This window comes from Elephantulus edwardii, unplaced genomic scaffold, assembly GCF_000299155.1.
Source record: "Elephantulus edwardii isolate Elephantulus edwardi_28Jun2011 unplaced genomic scaffold, EleEdw1.0 scaffold00083, whole genome shotgun sequence".
Lineage (NCBI taxonomy): Eukaryota > Metazoa > Chordata > Mammalia > Macroscelidea > Macroscelididae > Elephantulus > Elephantulus edwardii.
In genome coordinates, this window is record NW_006399833.1 from 8,459,593 (window position 1) to 8,471,509 (window position 11,917).

Here is an 11,917-nt window from a genome sequence, read left to right on the forward strand (position 1 = left end):
TTGGAGAGGTCCCTAACAGCAGACTTTCCCATCGGAATATGTTTTTTGATTTCCTGGCTGCTGGTGCCAAAATTGTTGACCGTGGAGCCGAGCTAACTGAAGCTGTGAACAATCTCAATCTCTTCGCCATCCATCCTGATGCTGCCAGTTTGTCCAGTGGTGAGAATCTTTGTCTTCTTGACATTGAGCCTCAATCCGTACCGAAGACTGCAGTTCTTGACCCTCTGAAGCAAGTAAGTGCATGAGGTCCTCCTCAGTTTCAGTAAGGAGGGTTGTATCATCTGCATAATGCAGATTGTTAATAGATCTTCCACCAATCCTGACCCCACATTCCTTCTCATAGAGCCCAGCCTCCCTACCATATTTTAGGGATATAAAAAAGCACCTACCTTCTAATCATTTATCTAATCCTTGTTTAAAATCAGCATATAAAGGGTATTTACCTTTATGCAATGAGTTAAGTGTTAGTGTCTATGTTTTATAGTCATATGAGTTATTTGTACTCAAAACCATCTATAATTTAGATTTATATAATTATATAATTTAGATGTAGTAGGCTACTTCAAGAAATGATAATGTCATAGAGAATTACTCTAATGTGACTAAGACATAAGAATTTCTTTGAAACATTGGCTAATACATGCAGTATTGTTGTTGGACCACTAAACTGATACCACCAAACAAATTGATAGATTCCTATTTAAGAAAATGTCTCAAAGACCTACTAACATCTAAAGCTGATAAGTTGGTATTACCTCTTTGTAGAAGTTTAAGATTCCCAACAAAAATATGTTACAACAACAGAGTGTGATACGTTTACAGATCACACTCAAGTATATGAAATGGCAGTTTGAACTACATAGGCTTCTCAGTAAATCTTACTACTTTCCATCACTATACAGTTGGTGAGCATCTTCTGGCAGGACAATGTATATATAATATAGTCAACTTGTGCTTTCTCAGCATATGGCTTTGGATCACAGGATTATCCGTAAAATAAGTGAAAGGCAAAAATCATTCAAAATATTACAGACCTTATATGAGTAGGTCTGCACTTAGGTAGAATTTTTCACATCTGTCCATCTGATTTTGTCAATTGATAACATCTGTCCTTCACTTGGGTGCTCTGGAGGTGTACCAATGACTCCTCTGGAGAAAGACAGGCAATCTCCTATCTTGGAATTTATAGCCTCAAAAACTCCAACTCAAAGGCAATGACAATGAGAATTCTTCACTGCTCAGCAACACTGCAAAATAGACTTAGTTTTATTTAATCTATTTTACTTTCTAAGCTTGAAAACAAAGAACATGGAACCTAGTGCCAAAAAGCACTTCTAAGACCTTCAGAAATGTCCCTTAATTCAAGTTGTGACACAAATTCCTGAGCTTTGCCAGGCAGCTCTATTTTTAATGAAGGCAATCCTAGAATTATCAGATGGGAAAATTCACAAATGGTAACTGCTTTACATATTTCTAAAGCCTGAAGACTACAACCTTAAACTTGAGAAGCCCAGCTATCTGTCAGATATTTTTACTAGAATTACTGTATCACTCTTATTAGCAATTTAAAGAAAGTCACAACTGGGGTTGAAGGGAGTCTGGAAAGACCAAATAAAAACATTATAGTAGTCTGTGACTATTTCTGGCTGTGGTTCTTCTAATTTTTTTCATTTAAAAAGGAAAGAAATTTTAATTTTATAACTGTCAACACTAGAAACTAGTTTAGGGATACTATCACTAGAATTGGAAGCAAGAGTGGCATCCACTTTCTAAACAACATGCCTCTGGTAACTATGAATTTTGGTTAAGTGTCAATAGTTATAGAAAAGTTCAGGCCTTTTGATCATATGGTCGCTGTGAGTTGTGCTCAATTTGAAGGCAATCAACAACATCATCATCACTAGAAACTAGTTAGGGATACTAACACTAGAACACTAGTTAGGGGCCTCTCCAAATTATTGAGGGTTACTGATGTCAGTTTGAAGACTAAGGTGCATCTGATTCAGGCCATGGTCTTTCAGATCACTTGCTATGCATCTGAGAGCTGGACAGTGAAGAAGGAAAACAAGAAAAATTGACTCCTTTGAATTGTGGTATTGGGGAAGATTATTGAACATCCAATGGACTGCCAAAAGAACAGGTATGTCTTGGAGAAAACAGCAGCCAGAGTGCTCTTTGGAGGCAAGGATAATGAGGCTTCACCTCAAATATTTTGGGCATATTACTAGGAGAAGCTATTCTTTGGAGAGGGACCTCATGTTTGCAAAAGTGGAGGGTCAGAGAAAGAGAGAAAGACCCTCAACCAGGGGGACTGGCACAGTGACTGTCACAATGGATTCTAGTGTATCAGGAAGTGTGAGGATGGCACAAGAGAGTATAGAGTTCAGATCTATTGTTCATAGGGTCACTTTGGGTCATACTCGACTCACTGATACCTAACAACAACACTAGAAATTACACACATTAGGAAATAATTTTGTTTGTACAACTATTTGTTTCTTCCCTTTTCTCTCCATTTTTTTAAATGGCCAGAGTATATTCCTACTTCCCCAGGCTCACAAATTCTGATTCATGTTTAAAATCTCACACCTTTTCACCTTCCTCTGACAAATGAAATGTGGTATGTTCTCTTTTTGGCAATGTCATCACTTAATGTTAGGTTCTTAACCAAAACTATACCAGATATCTTTATATTTGATCCAAAGTCTACAAACCAATATGTCTTCCTTTCTCCAAAATTAGATACAGTTGGGACTAAGTGAAGGGGGGAGGGGAAGAATCTTTTGCTTGAGATCAAATTTCATAGCCATTCCAATAGAGAGCTGTTTAACAAACTTTTCCTGAGCACAAGAATACCCAGGCACAGAGCCAAGAAAAGAGGAGGCAATGATGGAAGCCAAAAAACAGGTGAGCTGCAATCTTTCCACTCCTACACAAAACCTGGCCCTGGAGTGTGAGTCTCCACATATGCTGGTAACTTTTTCCAATTTTTAATTCTACAGTGTTCCTTTGTTCATAACCTCTGCTCAAGTGCTACCCTACTTTTCCCACTGAAGGTTTTCTTTCTTATTACCCGCACAACCTTAAGAAGTCTACTTGGTCTTCTCTATCTTGAGACACTGATCTTTAGTGTTCATCTAGACAACTCTCCTAGAAATACTGTTCCCTTGCTAACACAACAAACTATAATGAGACCCAAATCTCTTATCCAGCATTCCCAGGAGGTTCCCTTTCCTTGACGTTTTATGATCTTAGAGAACAGATTAAAGGGAGTGGTGTGAAGAATGCTGAGAGTGCAAGTTGCTGACTAAAGACAGCTGCTGGGAATCCCCAAGTTTTGTGGCAAGGGGTGTGGTAATAACAGCAACCGGTTTGAGAACCACCTTCAAGACATACTGGTCACACAGACTCTTCACCAATAATCTCTACACCTTTTCCATTTAAAAACTTGGCTCAAAAGTTATCCCCTCCCAAAATCCTTCCTCCTGACTACTCCTTTATCGCACGTGATTTCCGTACCTATATTCAGCATTTTATCTGTATCTTATTCATCAACTAATCTGTATATATATTCCTTTGTAAATATTTTAAGCCAATTTTATATTTATATCATATATCGCACAAACATTAAGTTCAATGAGGGTATTTTATTTGCTTTCAAACATTGCGTTCATCAAAATGCTGTAACAAAAGCTGCCCTACCCCCACCATCATATAATTTCCACTCAGCTGTTCAACACTAGCATTTTTAAGGTTGAGCAAGTTTGAAAGTATGATGCATTAAGAGCTGTAGAAAAAACACCCACATCTGACACAAAAGATGCCATTAAGAGTTGGACCAAACATAAAATATGCTCCACCCAACCAACTATACTATTACACCATACCTCCTTCATAGGACTCTCTTCTTTATACTACATAAGCATGTGGTTCATTTTTGCTCTTAGCAACACAGTAACTACAGAAGTTCAGCTCTAAATAAGTTTACTGTTGGGTATCTACTCTTGCCACCTACACAACCACTGCCTTCCCACACTGTCTCCAGTGTCCTGTGAGCAATGCCCAATTACTGAATGTGGAAAGACAGCTTACATTGAAGGTCCATTCTTGGCAGCCCCTTGTTTTTACTGCTGGTATCCACTTATTTAGCTTAATTGATTCAGAATAGCATCAAAAAGAGACATTATTATAAAAGTTCAAAAAAAAAAGACTAAGGAAATTTAAACGTAAAAGCCTTGGTCATTTTGCTGCTTTAAAACAGGCAAGCATGTGTGGCATTGTTGTTGTTGTTGCTATATGCCGTCGAGTCCTTTGCGACTCATAGCGACCCTATGCACAACAGCCCTAAACCCTGCTCTATCCTGCGCCAACCGCACTGCCTCTGACACACCCATCCCGATTACCCCAGTCACCGAATCAATCCATCTCATAGAGGGTCTTCCCCTCCTGCGCTGTCCCTCCACCCTCCCAAGCATGATGTCCCTCTCCAAGGACCTGTCCCTCCTGGCAACATGTCCAAAGTATGTCAGACTAAGCCCCAGAATCCTTGCCTCCAAGGAGTAACTTGGTTTAATCCTCTCCAAGATGAATCTGTTTGTTTTCCTGGCAGTCCATGGTACATTCAGTACTCTTCTCCAGCACCACAGCTCAAAGGCATCAATTCTCCTTCTGTCCTCCCTAGTCACTGTCCAACTCTCTGATGCATAACAAGCGATTGCAAAGACCATGACCTGTATCAGGTGCACCTTAGTCTCCAGAGAGACACCGTTGCTCCCTGAGTACTTTAGAGAGGTCCCTAACAGCAGACTTACCCATCGCCATACGCTTTTTTATATCCTGACTGCTGGTGCCAAGAGTGTTGACTGTGGAGCTGAGCAAATTGAAGCTGTGAACAATCTCAATCTCTTCGCCATCCATCCTGACGCTGCCAATTGGTCCAGTGGTGAGAATCTTTGTCTTCTTGACATTGAGCCTCAGTCCATACTGAAGGCTGCAGTCCTTGACCCTTCGCAGCAAGTGCATGAGGTCCTCCTCAGTTTCAGCAAGCAGGGTTCTGTCATCTGCATAACGCAGATTTTTAATAGATCTTCCACCAATCCTGATGCCACAATTCTCCTCATAGAGCCCAGCCTGTCGGATAATCTGCTCTGCATACATGTTCAAAAGGTATGGAGACAGGATGCATCCCTGGCATACACCCTTCCCAATTTTGAACCATGCAGGAGAACAGAATAATGCCTACTGAAATCTGGAAAGCTCAGTAACTTTGGCTAACCTTATGGTCCAAGATTTAGGGCTTCACAAACATTCTCAAAAAGTAAAATTATCTGGAAATGAAAAGTGCAACTGATTTTAAAAATAGGATGAATTTCAGTAAAAGGTTATCACAGTCTTTAAAACAACAAATGTGAACGTATGTGTCTAAAAAATACAGACTTAGAAAACCAATTCATGCATGGATTAACAGAGCCTATTTCACTTTTTCAGGAGTGGATTTTCTTCACATTGGACTAAGATATCCCAGCAGAGAGAGACTGCTTCTTGGCTGCCACCCACTACGGGACATGAATGCAGCACAAACACAATTTATAAATTTTGATAAAATGTATGGCTAAATTACGCCTCCCTTTGTAGAGCTTTGGTGGTGTTGTCCATAGCGTATTGCTAACTCAAAGGGCTGCACATCTCCTGTAGTTCAAATCTACCAGGTGCTCTTAAAGAAAAATATAGGCAGTCTCCTCCCACTGCAATTTATAGCCTTGGAAATCTGATGGAGGGTCCCTATGAGTTGGAATCAACATGAAAGAAGTGAGGAGGAAAATAAAATTAATTAGCCACATGAAACTTTGCCCTACCTTTATGCATGAATATAAAAATAATTTTGTAATTTATATTTCTACACCCTTCCATTTCTATCATTGACAGTTTTTACAGCATAAATGACCAAAGAGGTTCAGCCTGCCTTCTTTCCATCACTAAGATAGGACACTAGAAATTTATATTCCATAGAAATCAACATCATTTAAATATGACACACCTTTAAAAGGCCTCCATATTTTTCAATGTTTCTTCTTCCAAGAAAAATTATGCACCATGATTAGAGAGTGGAAATCAGTACTGTTACTTTGTTGTTGTTGTTGTTATGTGCCCTTGAGTCGTTTGCGACTCATAGAGACCCTATATACAACAGCCCTAAACCCTGCTCTATCCTGTGCCAATCGCACTGCTTTAGGTGAGGTAAAATAAGGAAATCTGTAATGGCTAAGTAGCACCATCTGCGTTAGACAGATACACCTTAGAGCTATTCTAATCACTCTTCATCAAAAAGGCATAATGAAAACATAAAAGCTTGCGCTTTAAATGCTGATTTTATAACATTTTGTCTTGAGCACTTTCCCCCACTACTAATGTGCAATAGTATTATTACTGTTCTGTGGAAACAAGTACCCATCTTTCTGCCCTAATACAATCCAAATCCTCCCAAATACACTGGGAAATAATCATTTGACTACTATGGAAAGACAAGAAAGGGTTAACTGTTAAAACACTGGATCTCACTGCAATCTCAGAGGTGCATGGTTCAAATCCACCAGATGCTCTGCTGGAGAAGGAGGAACAATCTCCTCCTGTACCTGTCAGGTCTGATTTGACGGTACACACAAAAAATAATAAAATAAAAAAGAAAATTAAAAAAACACTGGATCTGAGCCTCTCAAAATCTACAAATTCAGGAGTGAAGTGTCAAAACTATGTTTTTCTTTATCTTCATGAGGGGGAAAAGACCCACATATTGGTTTTTAATGTTAAAGTACACTACAAAATGTAGTATTACATTACAACTTCAAAGGTGGTAAGATGATTAAAATAAAAAGTTCATGAAAAGTAGCACCCGATACAACATTGAAGATATGAGCCTGAAAAATCCCAGAGCTTTAGCAGGATCTTTTCTATTTATTTGTTAATGAGGAAAAATTTTTAAAGTGCAATCCAACAAGCACAAGCCTAAATAAAAGCTTTTAAAATTTTATCGCAACATGGTCTTTTAGTGAACAAATCATAAAAGCATTTTATGGTTTTGCTTATTAAAATCAATATAACTCACTTTAATATATCATCTTTGTTGTGTTTCTCCTTTGTTGTGTTTCTCCATCTAAAAATCATCCCTCACATTTAACAATTTCTGAAAAAGGACCTAAAATAATAGGGCAAGGCTGCCAAAAGTTCCTCCCTTCCCTGTACTCAGAATGAAACTATCCCAAGAACCTCAGACTTTTAAGCTCTTGGCAGCACTCAATCTCTAGTGCTAAATTAGAGTGAACATGATAAATGATAGTGACATGGAAGCAGCAAGTTTCATACTGGAAACTGACTGTGAAAACTGCTATTTCCTCACAGTGATAAGGTACTTATTCAAGTTCTCACTACTTTTTCACCCAGTGCTTCTAAATGTGTGGTCCTAAGAACTGTAGCCTCAGCATCACCAGGGAGCTAGTTAGAAACTAAACTCCCAGCCCCACCCCAGATGTACTGAATCAGAGACTCTGGGAATCAGGCCCAGCAATCTGTGTTTTAACAAGCACTACAGGAGATTATGATGGACTAAAGTTAGAGAGCCAAAGCTCCTCAAATTTTAATATGCCGTAGAATCACCTGGGGTGTGTGTGTTTGTGAGAGAGAGAGAGAAAAATATGCAAATACTAAGTCATGAGCTCTGAAGTGGGGCTTCTGAAAGCCTACATTTCTGACAGGTTCCCAGGTAACATTTTCTGCAGACCACACTACAGGCCTTATTGGTTACCAAAATTACCTAAGGTGCTCATAAAGCACAGATTCCAGAATCCCACACCACACCAAATTAATCACAATCTCAGGAGCAATGTCTAGTAGAATATAAACTGTGGTTCTTAACCTCAGTTGCACATTAGCTTTTTTAATAATCTTGATGCCTGGGCCCCACCCGAGGCCAATTAAATAAAAAACCTCTGGAGGTGGCACCTAGGGACCTTTGTTTTTAGTAAATCACCAATGTACAGTGAAGGTTTAGAACCACTGTTTGTGAATCTGACTTACCCAACACCTGACATAGGTGATCCCTTTATTTGAAAACAAAACAAAACCAACAACTCAAAGTCATTGTCATCAAGATGGAAAAGACCCATAGCTAACCCTCCAGTGGGTTTTTCAGAGGCCATAAATCTTCCAGGAAGAAACTGCCCATTTTTCCCTCACAGAGAAGCTGTTGGGTTTGAACTACCCACCTTTGGGTTGGCAGTGCAATGCAACACTGGACCAACTAGGCCTCCAGTTTGAGTTTCCTATAAAATGGCTATTTTGGCTCTATTACATAAATGTTCAGGCTCTGAATGGGAAAATGTACCTGAAGTTGTGTTTTCAGCATTTGACTCTTGTATCTATGGGCAAAGAGGTCTGCATAACTGAAACCAAGGCCTTAGCAATGCATATCTTTAACATAAAGGCTACCTGTCTTGCATTTCTAATGCAAGGAGTTTCAACCTTTCTCTATAGCTCTAGCTAGTGCTACCTCTTTGCAGCAGGTTAAGTACTCTAACAGACATCAGCATCACTGAAAAATTTTATCCACATAGGCTGCTTATATCTCGACCTCCCTCCAAAACTCGAAGTTAAAAGGTCCCTTGATATTGCTAATAAATTTTCAGAGTACAAAGGTACCTGATGAATCTAGAACTTCTAAACCCGAAAAGGGCACCTTTCACCCGTTGGAGATAATCTGCTAGAGAAGTGAGAAAATAGTGTGCTTTTTACACATGAGAATTGTGGAAAACACTCTTGAAGAGAAGCAAAACTGGTGCTCATTACATGATGAGCCAGGTCTATGGTCCTGTGGCACACTGTATAGAGAGATTTAGAACAGAAAATGTGTGGTTAGTTAATAAAACACTGTTAAATGACTGTTATTTCACTCCTATAATAAAACTTGGTCTTCAAGAATTTTCCTAAAATTTCCAAAATACACCTCAAAAAATAACCTGAAGATAAATATAAAGAAATCATCTTTCTATTTCAGTCTTCTTTTCGCTTAAATGAATTTTCATTCACCTCTTTGGTCACTATTAATGTCTACACTAAATTGTTTTCTAGAATAAAGATTCAAGCCCTGCTAAATGATAATAATTATTATAAATATTGTTCTTCCACCACCATTTCAACACATCTAAACAGAGTAGTCAAAAGTGTGTGGCATTTATCTGTTTAATTTCAGCACAGTATAGTAATAAGAAACACAGTGGTTTGGGCATTAGAACTAAAGCAATACCTAAATACATGTGCAAATAGACATTTTCAAAAGCATTTTCTGTATCAACCGGTCAAGCTTACTTCTACTTTTAAAATTCTTATTATATTCATTCAGTTAACCCAAACTCACTTTAAAATGTGTGAAAATAGCACCTCCTGAAAGTGTGTTCTCATATGCTTTGGAGCAATGGAGCGTGAATACTAAAACAGCCTTTGCCAAACTCATGTAACAGCTCAAGAACTAAATAGGAGTGAATTTTTGCAGTCCCATGACTGCAGAGCCAACCTAAGTATCACTCCAGAACTAGTTTTAATGCATTATAGGCATCTAAGAAAAGGCAGAAAATAAAAATAAATAAATAAAAATGTAAAAATAAGCAACCCCCCCAAAAAATAAGCAACCCGAGCTAATAGATTATTTTGTAGATTTTTACTTGGTGGTCTTTACGAAGTGAACCACAAAATAAATTGTCTAAGTGTGGACTTCACATTTATACTCCTTTAGTGAGGACTATGAAACCTATTAAGATGCTGGTTTTATTTGACAAAACCTATATACCTATTCATATGCATTTCGTTAACCCATGCCCCAAAATAATCAAGTCTAAAATTCACAGACCACAGAGGAATCATACAAAGTTAAAAACATTTTAAAAATACCAATGCCGAAGAAAACAAGCAATATATATTTACAATTTTCAGGACACTTTATTGTCATTTCCACTTTACATTTTAATGTAATATTTTTTAAGACTAGACGGAAGTGTTCATATTTACACAGTAGTAGTCCAATCCCCTAATAACACAAAAATGGAAGGAAGCCTTTTTAAAATAACAATTCAGGTATTAAAGATGGGGCGGGGGTACGGGACGACGTGTCCTAGTGAGGAATAAGGCTGACACACACACACACTTTCAGTAGGAGGTTCCTTGCAATTTTTCTAGTGGATGTTAAGTCCTCATAATAAAAACAGTCGTCCTCTTTCTCATTCTGCCCTTCCTTGTTCTTTACATTCTGTTTAGTATTTAACTCGGAAAAAGTCAGTTTACACTCAGTGTACACATTGCGGGGGGGGGGGAGAATGCCCCACCTCCTACACATCCAAATGGACAGGGATTAGAATTAACCTGGCTTTGGGCTGCTGCCTGGCTATTTTAAACAAGTTCAACGACATACTTGAAGGATAAAAAGAATGAAAAGCACAAAACCCAAAGAAACCATAATATTTCCTCCACTGTCGCTGTTGTTTGGGAATGTTAAAATCATTCTCAAATTGTCGAGCATAACATAGATTTTTCTTCTTCTTCTTCTTGTTCTTCTTCTTCTTCTTCCCAAAGTGGAGTCGACACAAAAGCGACTGCACGCTTAATGTACAAAGTGACAGTGCCTCTATGGGGACAGCCCTCACTTTGAATGAGCTCTTACCCAGACGGTGGAATGAAGGGGGGGGGGGAAAGAGGGAAGTGGGGAAAAAGAAAGTCTCACTCTTCAAACGTGAGGGAGCCGACCGTGCGCTTCGCTAGGGTAGGATCGGATAAAAATAGGTAAGAAGGGGAAACGCGTTTTTCCAAAGCTCCCTTCTCTCCAGGAGCCAAGATAGGCAACCTCCAGAAAAGCTCCGGAGCTAAGTTCCATCACTAGAAGAAGTTGGCTAGTTGCTATTTTTCACCAAACTGCGATGGGATAGGCTAGTAGCGCTCCAGCAGTAAAGTATGCGGGGCAGGGATCCCGCAAGGCGCTCTAACAGGGAGTGCGGAGCATGGCAACCAAACCGTGGAAGCGGTCAACACCTGGAGTCGTGGCGATTGCCGCGACTCCGGTGAGAAGGTGGCGAAGGAGAGAGGGAAAGGGTCGAAACTCCTCAAAGTTATGGCAAAGAGCAAGTCCACCCCTCTAAGAGTCAGGGGGTCACCCCCTGCGGCCAGCACCCTGCTCTCGAGCGCCTGGTGCTTCCCTGTGAGGGGCAGAAAGCGCGGGGAGGCTCTGAGGGACCCGGGCAGAGGCAACGCGGGCCAGCGGGGAGGAGACTCGCACTTTGCCTCAACTCTCAGCCCCCCATCCCGAGCGCAAGGGAGAGGGCGGCGGAGGACACGGTACTCACTAGGGCTCGTTGGTGAACCGGGGGGTCCGGGGCTGCTGGTATCCATACAGGTGACAGTAGAGCACATCGAAGCAAAAGCAGCACATCTCCGCTGACACCACCATCTTCCGGGAACCGGGCGAAGAGGACGAGGCGGCGGACGATGAGCAGGACGAGGAAGAGGTGGCGGCGGCCGGGGTAGAAAGTAAGGTCCCCACTCCGCAGCTCGGAGGTGGCGACAGGGAAATCCCCCCGCCGCCGCCGCCGCAGCTCTGGGGGGGAGAGAGGGTACAGCCGCTGCCGCTACCTCCTCCAGTCAACCCAACCAGCCCGTTAAGGCGAGGACCGGTGCCTCCTAGTCCCAGCTCCCCTGCTCGGCACTGGCTCTCTCCGCTGCAGTGGGAGGAGGAGGAGGCGCCACCACCGCCACCTGAGCCGGAGGGGGGCGAACTGGACAGTTTCTGCTTCTTCACCCCGCAGCAACCCGCCGCCATCTTGGAACAGTCTCCCCCACGCAGCGCTTCCGACCCATAAGTGAGGCGAGCTGGCAGCGGGGGCGA

General features: G+C 40.9%; 1 protein-coding gene across 2 annotated transcripts in view; it reads right to left on the reverse strand.

The window, feature by feature from the left end:
• The window catches only part of AMMECR1 (Alport syndrome, mental retardation, midface hypoplasia and elliptocytosis chromosomal region gene 1), a 230,191-nt gene extending 218,280 nt beyond the window's left edge, over window positions 1-11,911 (reverse strand). The window contains exon 1 of one of the 2 annotated variants that reach the window (XM_006889917.1): window positions 11,379-11,911. In XM_006889917.1, the coding sequence (XP_006889979.1) occupies window positions 11,379-11,851 (473 nt within the window). In that variant the 5' untranslated portion in view covers window positions 11,852-11,911. The remainder of the gene's footprint in view (window positions 1-11,378) is intronic. The other variant, XM_006889918.1, reaches the window with a different exon arrangement.
• Window positions 11,912-11,917: the final 6 nt, after the last annotated feature.